Genomic DNA, 17,891 nt, shown 5'->3' with positions numbered 1-17,891 from the left:
TCTTATGCTACTGCGCTCTACCCTGCTCCACTACTTCACTCTACGTCACTCTACTCTGCAGCACTGCTCTCTCTGCTACTGAACTCTACTCTATTGTACACCAATCCACTCTAAGGCACTTTAATCTACTCTGCACCAATGCACTCTTGACACTATTCTCTACCTCTGCACTCTACTCTGAAACAATCTACTCTATGCCACTGCAGTATACGCCACCCTATTCAACTCTGCACCAATCCACTCTATGCCACTCCACACCCCTTAATTTTCGACTGCTGCACTCTACACCAATGCTCTCCACACCACTTTACTCAAAACCAATACACTCCACCACTGCACTCTATACCAGTATACACTGCACCGTACGCTACGACACTGAAATCTAAGCCACTCTCCACCATTGCACTCTGTCACTTTACTCCTCAGAACTCTACACCCCTGCACTCTACGACTCTATTCGACAGCACTTAACAGCCACTCTACTCCACTCTACTGCGCGAATACACTTCACTCTAATCTGCTGTGCACCACTGCACTCTGCACCAGTCTAGGCCACTCCACTGTGCACGACTCCATTCTACACTAATGTACTTAACGCCGCTGCTCTATACCACTCGGGTGCCTGCACTGCTCCACACTACCCTGCACAACTTCACTCTACTCTGAAAAACCTAGTCTATGCTACTGCACTCTGCCACTCTTCTCTGCTCTATGCCACTGTAGCTACGATATGCCACTCTACTCTAAACCACTGCACTCTACACCACTTTACTAAAAAACAATGCACCCTATGCCACTGCACCTACGCCAACTATTTTAAACAACTGCACTACACGCCATTATACTCTCGAACATTCAACTCTATGCCACGACATGCTAGGTCACTCTACACTACTGAACTGTACACCACTGTACTCTGCACTACTCTACTCTGCGCTTTCTAAGGCCCTGCACTGTACTCTACTCTACCCTTCTCCACTCTCTCCGCACTGCTCTAGTCCACGCTACGCCATTGCAATGTACTCTGCACCACTCTACTCTATGCCACTGCACTCTACGCCAGTGCACTTTACACCACTTTTCTTAAAACCAATGGTCTATTCCACTGCACTCATCTTCTCTGCATCACTGTACTTTACGCCAGTCTACTCTACAACACTTCACGATACTACACTCTGACCCTTTACACCATTAAACCTTTCACTGACTACTCCACGCTGCCATTCCACAACACTACTCCACTCTACAAATCTCTATGCAGCTCCCTCTATGCCACTCCATGCCACTTTACTTCACTCTATTCTATGACACACTACTCCATTCTATTCCACTCTGATAGTCTACTCCACCCTACACCATTCTAAAACACTTCACTAAACACCCTCTACACCACTCTACTCTGCTCTACACCACTCCACGACACTCTATGCCACGACACTACTCACCTGGCTCTTGGCTCCACTCTAACACTCAACTCTATGCCATACCACTCTACAACCTCTACTCCCTCCATGGCATTCCACAATCCTGTACGCCACTCCATAGCACTCCACTTTACAACACTCTCATTTACCCTACTAACATTTAGCCATGCTGAACAGCAGCCACTCTGGTGTACAACATTGCTGAAACAGATTGTACTGGTTTGTCCATTCTGAGATATTTTGTTTAAGGTTTATGGTCCGGAACTGGCATAGGTTAAAGGGAGAAGTGTTGGAGCGATCTGCTTGGATGCACTTGGTTAATATCATCCCAAATCTGATTGTCATTGTGAGATGCCAAGAAGTGGCCTTAGTATGCGGCTAGAATGGACCTGTAGTGTTGGAGTAAATTAGAGTCCTCCATTGACAAAAGCTCTATAGGTATTCTGCGCCTGTTCAGTTGGTGATGGGTGATTTATTGCTATGTACTGGTACAGTACTGGGGGATGAATAGGCTGACCCTTAACAGTTTTGTCTTACGTGAGTGAAAGTGTCAAGCAGTAAAAGGGAATTAAGAAGCTTGTATGCACTACAGTGGACTGTCAGAGTGCTGAGTGTTGTGGTATTCGTTTTACTTGTATGTCGTATTGTATGGCACTTACTGGAGGTATTGTAAGTTTACGCTGGACAACACGCTGCTCAACTTCCCAGGATTAGTCTTTTTGTTGTTTATTGCTATTATTATTAGCTCTAAAGTAACCATTCCATGCCTTTACCTCGGTTTCTATGTGGTAGAATACATCTGTGTGTTTTTCATTCCCAAACGCCTATTATGAGCGGAGTTAGTGTGAAATGAGAATCCACTGTGCCAACACTGATATTATAAGCCGGAGGCATGCCAGAGACGGGTGAATCTGAAAACCTACTTTTTTGTGTGCTCAAGGTTCCTGCAGTAAATGGGACTTGTGCGACTTGCCCGGGCATGCGGTGTTGCAACAGGGGAGGTTCTGTAGACTGGGAGGGGCGGCTGTGAGTAAGCTGTCATTCTCGCACAGCACTTTAACTTTTTTTCCTTTATTAGATTCTTGACCCTGCAATCTCCTAACTCCTTCGTCTCTGTTTCCTGCAGAATTTGTATTCCGAGCACCAGTCCATATAAGCAAATCAGGGGAGCTGAGAGAAGAATATGAAGGCCAACTGAAAAAGGTATGGTGCATTTTAATCTACCAATATATATTTTTTTCTACCGAGATTGTCTTTGGAAGTAAGTTAAGCACCTTATGTTACTCTAATGTTATAAGTTAGTGGGGGTACTTGTAGCCTGCACTGAATGTACATTTGTGGCAACGTTTATGCCTTTCCTCAAAAACTGGAATTGATTTCAATTCGAGTTTTTTTCTTTTTAAAACAAACTTTTACAGTATATACTAATCAAAAGCAAATCATGAAAGCCACCATCAGTTTTTTTTGCACACATCTACATGACCGTGGGAGTCCGCATAGAAAACCTGCTTTTGTCCACTGAGCTAATGCTGGTTTAAATGAAAACTGAGAGAATTAATTTCCGGTCCTTCTAAAGCAAAATCAGTAGAAAGTGAAAGATGACATGTGACCCCATACTTAGACTAGAACATGGCACTGAGCTAGCAACATGGTGCCAACCTAATGTGGGCATAATTAGTGTGACTTCAGGAAGCGGAATGTAGGAAGCAGAATGTAAGATTGAGTAGTCAGTCAGTAGTGGTGGTATTTACTCCTGTCTCAACGTAAGTCCTTCCATAATTAACAGTCTCCAATGGATTTAATTTGCTTGGAACAGAGTGAATAAAACATGGCAGACACTTAAGCTTGTGCCTACACAAAAATACATGTGCCTCAAGAAAAACCCTACACAGTTTAGTTTCCTTAGTTTCTTTATAATGTAAGTGCATAGAAAGAAATGCCCCACCATGAGTCTCATATCCTGTTGATTCTAGTGTCCTAACCCCTGGACATAAAATACTCTGAGGTAAGGAAATCACAAAAGGAAGAGAGTAGTACACTGGGAAAAGTAGAACGCACATGGACCAGATACATTGCATCCTTCCCTCTGACAAAACACAATGTCAAATCTAAAAGTACCGGACCAACACAACCCATGCCTGTTTGAGTGCTGGTGGAGTTTCCATGCTACACATGGTTGGGATGCTTGTTGCACAGCTTGGTGGATCAGTCAAAGTCTGGTTTGCTGTGAATTTGGAGTGGTGTACTTCACATTGGTGGGATCCCAGTTGTGCACATGGAAATGGCGTTCTGTACACGAGTGGGACACCCGGTAGTAATGTCAGTTGTGGGTGCCTGGAGGGTTAAATGCCAACACTGGGTCTAGTATAGCCTTTGCTTTGATGTTCGTCCTACTTTGGTTGTGAGGATCTTATATCACTTGTGTTGCCATTTTGCACTATAAACCTCATTGCTTTTATTGGAGAGTATTTTGGCCTTAACTTTCATTGCTGCTATTTCGGGGGTTATTTATATTCTGTTTTAATTGTAATATGTTTTTAGATGGGGGACATTTCATACCTTTTTTGGCTGTGTCTGCAGTGGCGTCTTAATACCACGCTGGCCCTGCCTTAGTGTTTAAAGTGTTTTCTCCTGCCATTTTGGTGATTGGAAGGGAGAGGGTAGCGGTCTAATCCTTAGACCGGCAATATGCATTTAAACGCGGGCGCAGCAGGGCCGCGCCTCTGTCATTCCAAAGGCAAGCCGGTCTCACTTCAGGTAAGCAGACCAGGCTTGTTTACACACGTAGGGCCCTATTAGCAATGGGTCAGAATAACTTGATTAGAGAGAAATGCGCTTTAGGGGCCCTGTGTCAACTGTAAATGGGGAGGCTCGCTGAATGAGGAGCCCTACTACTACGGCAATTGTCTCTTTTTGGGCATGGACTTAGGCTTTCTGTTGGATTTGTAGGGGGGCCAAAACGAAGCAGCTACACTGGCCCTCTGTCTCTCCTCTGCCTCAGAAGCCTTAAAAACACTCTATTGCATTCCACCAGCAAAAAGGATTGAGTTAAAGTTCTTGTGCCAGGTTTTCAAGTGGTTCATCACACTGGGCCTAATTACTCATCTCAAACATTCACCAACTATACTCCATCTTGATGTTCCTGTAACGCTCTACTCTTCTCTGTTCCTAGAGTTAGGTGTTCACACTCAGGCGGCAAATCCTTCTCTGTCAGGGCAGCCAATCTGTGGAATGTGCTCCTTTTAATCTTCATGTTGTCATCTTTCTGGTCTTCTTAATTCCCAATTTTTCAGCACAAGGAAACCTCTTGAGTTGTTGCGCTTTAGAAATTATATAACATACCCTAACATGACTACCTCTCCAATCTGCCGCTAGGCTGGTTCAATGCTTATCTAATCAGCCATAAACCTACGTACACATCACAGCTTAACTGATGCTTGTGGGAAGGTGAAATCTGACTGCATGGTTACCCCCACGGTTTTTCTGGTGTTTGCTGGTTTTTGACTAGTCTGACTGGCATCCTGCTTATCTGGACCCCAGTTTATCTGCTTTCTCCCTAAATTGGTTGTGCATGTACTTTAGGTACACTCTAGATTGGATGCTGGGGTACCCTTATCAGTCCCTAGAATATGGTACACCATGTACCCAGGGCATAGGTACCCCTGAGGCCTCCCAGGGGCTGAAGCATGTATTGTGCCACCCCTGAGAGGCCATTCAAAATGACACCACAGGTCTGCTACTGCAGCCTGTGTAAGGTGGTGCATGCACCCCTTACTTAGATATAGGTTAACTATATCTATTCTAAATCACTGCACATATAAACCTATCAGTCATCCCTATGGCAGGCCTTATCAATCCTGAAGGCAGGGTGCTTGGTTTTATGTGAGAGGGTGCCCCTGCATGAGCAGAGCCCCTCTGCACCCTTCGGAACCTATTTTCCGGGGTTGTCTGTGATGCAGCCAACCATATATATTTAACTGCATTATAACCTCGCGGTAAATGCTAACTTTAAAACGGCTGCTTAGAAACATGTCATGTTTGGTGTCAAACACCTTGATATCCTACCTCCTCGCCAGTAACTGGCGGGGAGGTATGATTCCACCCTTCTAGAGGGACTTATGTGAAACACCGGTACACCCGGTACCAGCTTTCTCAACCTGGGCATCACAAAATGGATGCTGCCGTCCACAGACATGAGTCTGCCCTCCTGCTGCTGAGCCAAGCTCAAGCAGAGGAAGGCCTGACAATAGGTTTTCTGTCACAGGGAGGTGTGACCACTTCCCAGACAGGCTTTAGTGTATTGGGGCTGGGTGGGTGCACTCAGAGTGCCAGAAAGCCTGCACTGGGGGCACATTTGGTGTCCCTGTGCATAGTCCAGCTCAAATTGGTTGCAGGAGCCATTTGCTCCTGCTCTGGCGCAAAACTGGACAAAGGACATGGGTGTAGCCACCCCTCCGTCCTGACCCTCCCATAGGGGGGTCCCCAGAGCTTGTCCAACCTCCTCCTTGGGTATAAAGTAGGAAACATGACTACAGGACTTTGGATTTTACCTGGACTTAACTCCAAGCAGAAACCACGTGCTTCGACGGTCTACACTTCGCTAGAGGACAGAAGAATCTCCCTTGGAGTAAAGGAGTTAGTCCCCTGCAGCAGCAGGCACATTACCGCTTCTGACCGGTTTGCATCCCCCGAGCTCCTGAGGACTCCGAAGATTTCTGCAACACAGGAGGTCGATCTGCTCTCTCAGCAATCCTGGGAACGTACAACCCGAACCCCTGTGCACCGTGTACTTTTGTAACAGCATATGTTTTTGGCGATCCCTGAGGCTGTGCTTTGGGCTACGTGTAGTCCTGACCCCGAGCAGTATTTCCACTGAAGATTTTCGGCCTACACTCCACGAGTGTTCCGTGGGCTGGTATTTCGTGATTCAGCTCGAGGTCCCTTCGCGATTCCTGGTCCTTTGGCCTGTGGGTCCCTGTGAAGGTAACTTTCACTTTCCTTGGGCTTCCCTTGTTGCTCCAGACATGCCCTGACTCTCCATTGCTTGGAGAGTACCCAGGACCTTGCTGGTCCTTACTGTAACTTGTTTCCTTTGCCCGCGTGGGTTTGCGTTGCCAAGGCTTGTTGGCGTTCAGTCCCATACATCGAAGTCGAGGAAGCATAAGAAGTCCAAGAGGAGGCATGGCTCTTGACACCGTTCTTTGAAGGCCAGGGCCTCGAGGTCGCCGACTCCGACTGAACGGCCTCGAAGGAAGGACTTCGTTTCACCATCTCCTTCTCCTCAGGTGACGCCGGTTCCATCTCCGGAACCGGTGTCGCTGGCTTCGAAAGGCTCTTCGAAACATGAAGACTCACTGGCTCCAGCGATGTCTCCGGTGCCTAGGGAGTCATCTCCAGGCCGAGTGTCCTCTCCGGTGCGGGCGTCGTCCCCGGCTCCTCAGCCTCCAGCTCGACCTCAGGAAGGTACGGATCCATATCCTGCTCCTGGTTCAGACTCTTCGCATTTCCTTAATGGGATGTTTGACATGTTTGCCAGGGCCTCTGCTCCATCCGGCGCAACTTCGGGACTCGTGAGTCCTTTGGCGTTTAACTTGGGTGTTCCTCAATTTTATCCTCCGGCACCCTTTATGCCTTTCTTGCTGTCGACTCTGGCTTGGCATTTCCTGGCACCGAGGTCTTCCACTCCGGCTCCACGGACGCCGTTGATGGCTTCACCGACCTCGCATGTGGCGCCGCCGACGCAAATTCCTAAGCAGCGCTCTGGGAGAGAGGCGCAGAGGATCCTTGAAGAGGAAGAGTATGCACAGTATCGGGAGGAAGGGGAGATTGTTGATTCCATGGATGAGTTTGAGGGCCTCCGTGAGGCTAGTGGATTGGATACTTCCCCCGAGTATAATCTCCCATCTGCTAATGCTGGTGTTGTGCAAGACATTGCTCCTTATCACGTGGTCATAAGGAGGGCGGCTGATTTGCTTGGTTTACAGCTTCCCTCGGCTGAGGTGAAATCTAACATTCTTACAGAAGTTCTTAATACTACTTCATCTTCTACTGAATCGTTGCTTCCCTTTACGGATGCTTTGACAGAGCCAATATTGGAGGTGTGGCAGAAGCCTTTGTATGCTCCTGCTGTTTGTCGCTCGATCGCTAGGAGGTACAGGCCTGCTCCTGGTGGTCCGGATTTTTTTATCCTCTCATCCTACGCCAGAAAGTCCTTTTGTCCAGGCTTCTTGTTCGAAGCAGTCTTCTGGTTCTTTCCCTACCATTCTCGGTGGTAGGGATTCTAAGAAGATGGAGCTGGTGGCAAAGAAGGTGTTCTCTTCTGCGAGTATGGCTCTTAAATCCACTAATGCTACCGGTCTTCTCGGAAGATCTATTCATGCTTTAATGGATTCAGTCATGCAGCTAGCTCCTAAGTTGCCTGAGGAGGATCGGGCTAATTTCATGGAAGTCATTTCTCATTTGCAGGCTGCTGCACGTCAGGGGATTTAATCAGGCCTGGACACTGCTGACTCGTGTGATGGGATCTTCTGTGGCTGCAGGGAGGCAGGCTTGGCTTCGTTCGTCTGGTTTCTCACTGAATGTCCAGACGACTCTGCTGGATTTGCCCTTTGATGGGTCACATCTCTTAGGTTCAAAGGCGGACTCAGACTTAGAGCGTTTTAAGGACAACAGGGATACTGCAAGGTCTCTAGGTCTACAGGTGCAGTCCAGAGGGTACGGCTACAAGCGGTATCGTGGATTTGGGAGATCGGCTTCCTTTTGTGGCCGTCGGCAATCTCAACAGGGCCAGCATCTGCAGAACCCCTTGTATAAGTCATACAGAGGGAGGAATAAAAGAGGCCTCATGGGTGCAGCTCGGCAACAATCCTCCTCCTCTTCTTACCCTCCCGCCACCGTTGGTATATCAGGAAAGCAGTTCTAGATCCTCCATCTTAGAACATGTTGGTCCGGTAGGGGGTCCCATTTTCTACAAGAGTGGAGACTGATCACGTCAGATCGTTGGGTCTTGAATCTTGTAGAGAATGGTTACACCTTCCCTTTTTTGGAGTTTCCTCCTCCTTACCCTCCTTGCCAGGGTTGGTGCTCAGAGGACCACTTACTGCTTTTACAGCAGGAGGTTCTTAGCTTGCTTCAGAAAGGTGCGATAGAGGTGGTTCCGGAGCAAGAAAGGGGTCAGGGTTGCTACTCCCGGTATTTCCTGATCCCGATATTTCCTGATCCCCAAAAAGGACAGTCGCTTAAGGCCAATCCTGAACCTCGGTTTTGAACCTTTACCTCAGACAGGAGAAGTTCAAAATGTTGACCTTGGCTCAGGTTCTCCTTGCGCTGCAACAGGGAGACTGGATGGTGTCCATCGATCTACAGGATGCGTATTTTCATCTTCCCAACCTGAAGTCGCATCGGAAGTATCTCCGGTTCACGGTAGGGTCGCAACATTATCAGTTTGCGGTTCTTCCGTTCGGTCTTACTTCCGCACCTCGAGTCTTTACAAAGGTTATGGCGGTGGTTGCGGCTCATCTCAGACGGTCAGGGGTTCCTGTTTTCCCCTACCTGGATGACTTGCTGTTGAAAGCGGAGTCTCCAAAGTTAGTTTTGCGCCACTTGCAGGTAACCGTGCATCTGTTATTCAATTTGGGATTTTGGGTAAATGTACCCAAATCTCACCTGGTGCCTTCTCAGTGCAGCCTTTTCATAGGGGCAATACTGGACACTTCAGTGTGTCGAGCATACCCGCCTCTGCAGAGGATTCTCGACATGCAGGAAATGATTCCTTTATTTCACGATGGAGCGGTTCTTCCAGTCCTGAAGGTTCTTCGCCTGCTCGGTCTGTTCGCTTCCTGCATTCTGTTGGTCAACCATGCACGCTGGCACATGAGGGCACTCCAGTGGTGCCTCCACAGGCAGTGGTATCTGCACAATGGAGATCTCGGGGGGGGGGAAAGGTCAGGATCTCCAGAGAAGCTGCAGCGGAGCTGATTTGATGGAGTGTGCAGGGCAACCTGTCTCAAGGAAAGCCCTTTCAGCCTCCTACGCCGGTGGCCTCAGTGATCACGGATGCCTCCACTCTAGGGTGGGGTGCTCATCTGGAGGTCAAAGGTCTTTGGTCTCCAGAGGAAAGGTTGCTTCATATCAACCTGCTAGAAATGCGGGCGATTCGTTTGGCACTAAAGGCCTTCCTCCCTTCGGGGTCAGTCGGTTTAGGTCCTGACGGACAACACTACCGCGATGTGGTATATAAACAAACCGGGAAGTGTATGGTCGTTTCGTCGCTGTCGAGAGGCTCTGCGGCTCTGGTCCTTGGCTCGGAACCATCGAATTTGTGTGTTTGCAAATCATCTGGCCGGTGTGCTGGATGTTCGTGCAGACAGTCTCAGTCGGCATTACTCAGCCGATCACGAGTGGCGGCTTCATCCGGAGGTGGTCCGTCGCATCTTTGAGATGTGGGGCTGTCCTCGGTTGAACCGGTTTGCCATTCACGAGAATGCACACTGCCCATTCTGCAGTCTCCAGTATCCGATGCAGGGAGCGCTGGGGGACGCGTTTCAATTAGATTGGAGTTCACAACTCCTTTACGCGGTTCCTCCCATACCTTTGATTCCTCTGTTTCTTAGAAAGATTTGCCAAGACCGGGCCGAAGTCATATTTATCGCCCCGGATTGGCCAAGAAGGGTGTGGTACACAGATCTACTTCACCTCTCATCGCACCCTCCGCTCCATCTCCCTCTCAGGGCAGACCTCCTGCAGGGGCAGGTTCTGCACCCCCACCTCCAGAGCTTGCACCTTCATGCCTGGAGATAGAACGGGGCAACCTGAGTTTCTCTCTCCGGCCGAATATAGTGGATGTTATATTATCGGCCAGGTGACACTCCACTAAATCTGTCAACTCTTCCAGATGGTCCAGATTTGTTAGGTGATGCGGAGAGAGAGAGAGAGAGACATTGACCCTTTGAAGGCCCGTTTGTCTAATATTCTGGAGTTCTCACTTTCTTTGGCACAGCAGGGTTGTGCTGTGGCCACTGTTCAGGGCTATTTGTCGGCCTTGTCGGCTTTTCTATGTTTACCGGACCAGCCATCTTTATTTAAATCCCCTATTGTCATGAGGTTCATTAAAGGTCTTACAAATAAGTTCCCTCCTATTCCTTTCGTCATGCCTCAGTGGGACTTGAATCTCGTTCTTACCTTTTTAATGGGTTCTCTGTTTGAGCCTCTTTATACTTGCCCGTTGAGGCTACTTTCTCTTAAAACGGTTTTCTTGATTGCCATTACCTCGGCTAGGAGGGTAAGTGAGCTTCAGGCTCTTAGTTCGAAACCTCCTTTTTTTGACCATTCATGCGGATAAGTTGGTCTTAAGGACCAGGGCTGCTTTCCTTCCCAAGGTGGTTACCCCTTTACGTTTGGGACAATCGATTACTTTACCTACCTTCTATCTTCCCCCTCACCCTTCCAAGGAGGAGGAGAGACTGCATCGTTTGCATCCAAAGAGAGCAGTCAGCTTTTACTTGGATCGAGCAAGAGATCTGAGGCTGGACGATCAGCTCTTCGTGGGCTATGTTGGGAAGATGAAAGGCAAAGCTGTGCACAAGAGGACTCTCTCCAGGTGGATCATCTTGTGCATTAAGATCTGGTACGCCCTGGCCAAGAAGGACCCGCTTGAAGGTATCAGAGCTCATTTCACCAGAGCTAAGTCTACTTCTTCTGCTTTGGCTAGAGGTGTTCCTGTTGACATTTATAAGGCAGCAACTTGGGCCTCCCTTCACACCTTTGCGAAGCATTATTGCTTGGACTCTGAGGTTAGGAGGGATGGCTATTTTGCTCGTTCTGTTTTGCAAGATTTTTTGGTCTAGTCAGGTGGACAACTTCCCCCAGGAGAGATGCGGCTTTGGGAATCTATTCATAAGGTGAGGAATCCACAGGCAGAAGTATCCATCAGAAGAACAAGTTACTTTATATTCGGTAACGCTTTTTCTGGTGGATACAGTATCTGCCTGTGGATTCCTCACTGTCCCGCCCGCCTCCCCGTTGTCCACCTGTTTCTACCCAAAAATATTTGATCTTAATATGTCTTAATCATGTTGATATTTCAATAAAGAGAAGCTTATTCAGTTGCTATTTCTGTCTTTATTGATTATGCATTTGTGAATTTATATGTGTATATATTTGGTATACTATGTTTGCATTTGAAAATGTGTCGGTCCGCCCGTTTGCCTGGGTGGCACGGAAAAAAATGGGTGGAACTGACCTCAGCACACCGACAAGGTCCTTTTATGGCTCCGATGACATCATACGGTGTCGCGAGCTGAGCCGTGTTATTGTGATGTCCTCGTCGACGTGGGAGAGCTAGGAAAGAATTTCCCGCGTAATGCTGGCGCAGGGGGTATTCAGAAGGTGAGGAATCCACAGGCAGATACTGTATCCACCAGAAAAAGCGTTACCAAAGGTAAGTAACTTGTTCTTTACTGTCGTTCCATTGATTCAGAATTGTGTGCCTTGTGCTCTAATCTCATAAAGAGATTAGTAGAGAGTGTTTAAAAATAAATGCATATATTTTATATAACACCTGTGTGGTTCTCCTTTCATTTGGTCATTCAGGAGGTTCTGATCTGGTAACACAAGCTGCTTTACATTCCTTCGAGACTTAGCCTGAAGGCTGCTCTCCACAGCTGTACTATCACTAAAGGCAACTGTTGTCTACTGTTTTCCCATATGGGTATATAGTTTTCAAGACTTAGTTTCTTATCAGGTGATCCTTTAACAATTGATGTATCCTATAACCACTTAGTATGGTGGGATATCCAAAGATATTGGAGAAGACGCCTCACTCACTAATAGTGAAATGCTTCATCATAGGCGTCTTGCCACACCCAGGTAAGATAGTACTACCTGGGCGGACTCCACCAAAGATTTTCTGGGAGTTCTTATATCAAATAACAACTGGTTAAGCAGGGAACCAGATAAGTGATCTATTAAAAATACCTACAGGTATACCCAAAATCTATGTTTTATTCCTAGGGTCCTGTGGTATATAATAAAATCGTGAAATGGGTTTTTTTTAATGCAATTTTTTCAAATGTACCCTTGCTATAATGCCAACATGTTTCGGCCATCGATACTAGCCCTACCGGGTCTGGGGCCTTCTTCAGGGCTAAGATATCTACTCTTTAATGTCCCTGCCTTATGTTTAGCAATTATTTCATGCACAACATTAATGAGGCCTATTGCACTCACCAAACATTTTTTATTCATCCAGTAGTTTTTATACTGTATGGTGCTACTGAGCACCATGCGGGTCTTGTGTGTTAAGGTGTCGTCTTGTAGTCACACATTGGTCAAAGATCAGACACCATTAGGCTACCTATTTCCGCACACCGCCCGCTGCCGAGCTCTCCACAGCTACCACTAGGATAGCTTTCTATAAAGGTTGTCCTTAACCTAATCATCAATATGGGTTGTTTGGACTGGTACAAGGTGCCCACTTTAATTCGTGAACAGCATATACCAGGCCAACTTCTCACAATGCTTAATGAAATTACCACATCTGATAGGGGTTCACTGTTGAAATACTAAATTCCTCTGGTTTGCCCCTCTTGAAGGAAAACAAGCTAAGAACTGAGATTTGTAAGCGACAAACGTTTAGCAAAGTTGCTATATTCAACTTGGCTGATTGACATACTCCCTAACTCAATGCAAATGGGCATACATGGTGGACTTCACAAAGCACCGGTAGCTTATGCCAATCATAGATGGCAAATGTATGTTCTTAACATTACTCTCACAATCCATGCTAGTATTTGTCTCCCCCACCCATACACTTGCATAGTCCAATTTGCTGGGTTTTTTCATAGCGTAGATGCTGATGAGCCTGAACCATTGGGGTAGGTATGGGTGAAAAGGGATTAGTACAGGTGATCCCATCAGTTGTCTTTAGGTTTATTCTGCTATCTTGGAAAATTATTATGGTGAAGAGTTGAGTAAAAGTAAACTCTGGAAACCTGTTTGTTTGTTAAACCATATCAAAATGCATATTGCAACCTTTTTTTTTATTTTTGTAGCGTTTTTATATAGCACGAACTATACCTTAGAAATCTGTTATCAGAGAGCTTTACATAAGCACCAGTTTCAATACAGATGGACACATTCATCTTTATTGTTAGGCACGGGGAGATTAAGTAATTTGCCCGGAATCACAGGATGTTGAGTGTCGTTGTAGAGACTCTAACCCGGATCCCCAGCTTCGAGGTCGAGCTCTAGCCGTAAGGCTACATCCTCTCCCCAACTTCTATAACAACCATCTTTATTTAATAAAGAATGAAAATAGGAAATGAGTGTTGGTGGGTTTTGTTTAATTAAGAAGATCAATGAACATGATGCAAACATCCCACCTTTACTATGCCTGTTGACTAACCACCACATAAAACCTGGCACTAGGTACAGCATTTTATAGCTTCCTTAAAGAGCATGAAACAAGCGTACTTGTGGCGTTGATTGCGTATATATATACTTCTGGTGGAGGAAGGTGGAGTATTGTTTGGGGGTTAGTCCTCCCCATGTAATTCTATCACGATACAAAGATGGTCCTTGGATCCACACTAATAAATTCTCAGCTCAGTCCTCGTAGTGTGGCAAAGAGTAGTCTGGCTTTACTAGAGGAAAATGAGTTAAGTATTTTAGCGTACCAACACGGACGATAAATAATTGACACAACTCGAGAGGAATTCGACACAGATTTATAAAAATAAAGTGTATTTTTATCTTAATTTAGACCCACAACAAACCTAATTGCATACATACAACCAGTGTGCAAAATAATACAGTGAAAATTTAACCTTGCAGTCAATGGGAAAACCCACCAGTGACAATCTGTCACTTGCTGGTAGAGTTACGTTATACCCTTGCAGGGTGAAGGGGGAGCGGGTCCCAAGACCAAGCTACAACAGTCAGTTCTATTTTACCCAGCCTGTAGGGCAAAGGTGCCGAGTTGTACTGGTTGTCCCTGGTGCTGAACGGGAGCTGCGGGAGCGCTGCTTTAACCGCTGAAATGGTGCAGCAGGGAGAAAGAGATGCAAAAAGACAATAACGAAGTGCTTGCTAACGTCAGTTGAAGATTGGATGGAGTTCCCTCTTAATGCAGCGTTGAGTGAAGGAGTCAGTTGCCGGACTGGCGACCAACAAGCCTTGGCAGCAGTAAGTGGAGCAGAGAGTAACTTTGACGTCTGGTGGTCCAGGGGAACGCCATAGCTGCCTGTAACTTTGTGGCAGACAGGAATACCGTTCCCACAAATGCACTAGAACATAAGAATTTGAGCAATCCCTCAGACAGCCCGCTGGCCAGTGTTTCTACGGTTCCGGAGCATTGTTTTACCTGCAGTTTGCAAGGAACTAGTTCCACTAGTCCAGGGGAGTCTGAGGGTGCTTCAGGCCTCCACAGGGGTCCTTATGTTTAGGGATCCTTCTGTCTAGGGAAGTCAAGAGATACCATAGGACGAGTCTTGATCAGGCAGTTCCAAGGGTGTTTTCACAGGTGCAGGGTATGCCTCTTTTGCTTTGTGCCAGTCTTGTCACTGGTATGGGTCTCATCTCTTTGATGCAGGTTGTACAGAACTGAGATTCTGGTATTGGTCCTTAAAACCTAGATTTTTGGTGGGGTTAGGGTTGTGGGAGCTAGTTGCCAGTGGGCAGCTAGTCCCTGCAGCCCATCTGCCCCTAAGGTGACCACATCCGGGGGTGTGGGTCACCTTTACTACTCGGAACCCTCTATTCTCTTACTTCCAAATATGGCATAAATCTAATTTTAGTGTTCAGACCAGGTTGCTTACCCTGGGAATGTGGCTAGCCTTCTGGGAGTGTACATCTCCTTGACTAACAAATTTCCCGCCTGTCTGGCAGCAAATGTGCTGTTTCCTCCACTGGGAGTCAGCCCTGGTGCATATCTGAGGCAGTTTAGCCTTTGAAGCGCACTGCCTTCATGTGCCACTTCACTAGCCTGCTTGGGAGGAGGGAGGTGTGACATCCTTCCTGCCTAAGCCTTTGTTCCTGACTCCTGGGAGTGATCACACTGCCTGACAGGTTGGAATCCCGTCTTGGCATTAGCAAATGTGGGAAGCAGTCTTGCCAGCCAGATCAGAGAAGCTGGGACAAGGGCATCCAGGTGAGTAACTTCTAAGGTAGCCACCTGGGTGCATGCTAAATCACCCAAGGCATGAGATTCATGTCAGGGGTGAGAAGGCATGTTGTTTGATACCAAGCATGACTTATTTCTGCAGTACCACAATTAAGGCTCCCTGTTTTCCGTTTTTACTGATTTTTACAGATAAATACAGACAGAAAACCTTTATTTTGTTGTCTGTATTTATTTTTAAATGTGGATACAAACGGAAATTGGGGTGCCTTTTGAGTAAGTCTAAACAATATTTGCCATCACTGCCAGGCCAACAGATGTGTGGATTGATAGATAAAGGGGTTAAAAAAGAAAGGAATTTTACCAAAGAGGCTTTAACAGCAGTAGATATGCACAAGGTTGATACTGAAATTCACATATTTTCATATAACGCACTGATTTATCTTCGGTGGGTGTTTACAGCACTGAAACCTGGCAGACATTCAAGCATAAGCACGTATTTATCGGTTAAATAAATGTGGAAATATACTAATTTCAGCTTAATTTTTCCACGAAACCCAAAATACATATGGATATATACAGATAAAATGAGCAAAAAATAAATATGGATAAATACAGACGGAAATGGCAACAAAAAAAATACCATAAAACCAGGAGCCCTAACCATAATGGAGCTGCCAACCTCGAATGCCTGGGTGACAACCCATGTTATCCTATAGTCCTCTAACACTTATAGTAGTTTCCAATGATGAAACAGTATGGTGACATATAGGCTTGCACTTATATGTACAGACCCTTAATATAATGCACCCTGCCTGCCCCTTGCGCTGGGGAGGCTTTCCTTAGGGGTGCCTGACATACATTAAAGATAGTCTATGGACTCTGTCACACATGGTGAGGGCACAGTAGAGTTTGAGAAGTTTGCACTGTTCCTGCAGTCTGCAATGGCAGGCTTTCTGTCAGTAGTTTACTTAGGTCACTCAAGGTGGCACCAAACCGTGCTGCAGCCCTGGGGACCCCTTTACCACCTATGCCCTGGGTATTTCTGCTACCATTTACCAGGGACTTCTAAGGGGGTACAGCCTTTGTCAATTTGGGATTAACAAGTCGAACAAAACAGTTTTAGGAGAGAGCATGGGCACTGGGGTCTTGGCAACAGATTCCAGTGCACTATCAGTCATAACAATCAACATTTAGAGCAAGAAGTGGGAGGGTGGGGGAGAAGGTGGTGTCCAAAAATGGCACTTTTCTACAAATGGTATTTGTTTTATAAAACTAGTCTATGGTAGTTTGTCAGCTCTGTGAAACGCAATGAAGAAATTTAGAGAAGATGGTGGTCGCGGCTATACTTAGAATTGATTACCTTGAAATGGCCCAACACAAAGGTGGAATCCCTAATATCTGAAAGAAACAGTTAGTTATAGATTCATTGCATTGGAATTACCCCCAGGCATCAGACTTGATCTGGAAAGTTTTTAGTCAGCGGTACCTCTGCACGCCGAAAGGTGGTGTCGGTCGGCTCTGTGTCAGTCTTTAGCGTCTTGTTCGCCGGAATGTCGTCACGGTAGCTACTTAGAAGCTGCCCTCGCGCGCTGACATCGGTTCTTTCTTTTTCAGCGCCAGCCAGCGCAGATCCGGAGAGAGTGGTACCTCCAGTCACTTTTTGACTGAATTTTTTGAGCAACTTTTGTTGACGTCTTTTTGAGTCCTACCGACTCCTGGTGCACGTGGGGATGCCCGGCTTCAAGGTTTGTGGTTCCTGTACCTGACTGATGTCTGTGATGGATCCGCACCGCGTGTGCCTCTTTTGCCTGGAGCATAACCACGACCTCAAGTCGTGCTCCAAATACCGGGCCATGGCTCTAATCTTTGCAGGAGCGGTCCCGAAAGCTTCTTGAGCTCTGTCAGTTGGCTCCGTGCCACTTGAGGTCCCGGTCGCAAGGGACCGGTTGCGGAGCCATCACCACTCGTCATCCAAGTCTTTGAGGAGTGACCCCTGCCCAGCTTCGTCAGTTTTAGTCCAGGCCTGGATCCAGATCGGCGCCGGTTGACCTCGTTACATCTCCAACGGTGCCGCTTCCTTTGGCACCGCACCCTCACCCAGTTGTGCTCCCAGCCGGCGTCTACCTTGGCCTCCATCCTGATGCGGGTACGGAGCCGGACCGGCATCGCCCAACGCCGAATCCGGCGCAGAGTGGTGTCTTTGTGCCCCTTTTCACTTCTGGGGTCCCTTTCAGGCCAGAACGGCACCCAGAGGAGGACTGGGAGGGGTCAGGTGACCCTTTGACCGACCAGTTGGATTATGATCCGGACTGGAGAGAGGACCTGGGGGATGCCAGTGGTCTTGATAC

General features: G+C 47.0%; 1 protein-coding gene across 1 annotated transcript in view; it reads left to right on the top strand.

Moving 5' to 3' along the window:
* The window catches only part of RNF169 (ring finger protein 169), a 169,858-nt gene that overhangs the window by 60,213 nt on the left and 91,754 nt on the right, over nucleotides 1-17,891 (top strand). Inside the window, 1 exon segment of the mRNA XM_085623844.1 lies at nucleotides 2,551-2,627. Within this exon segment, the coding sequence (XP_085479970.1) occupies nucleotides 2,551-2,627 (77 nt within the window).

Source organism: Triturus cristatus, chromosome 8 (assembly GCF_964204655.1).
Source record: "Triturus cristatus chromosome 8, aTriCri1.1, whole genome shotgun sequence".
NCBI classification, from domain to species: domain Eukaryota; kingdom Metazoa; phylum Chordata; class Amphibia; order Caudata; family Salamandridae; genus Triturus; species Triturus cristatus.
This window is presented reverse-complemented; position numbering and strand designations above follow the sequence as displayed.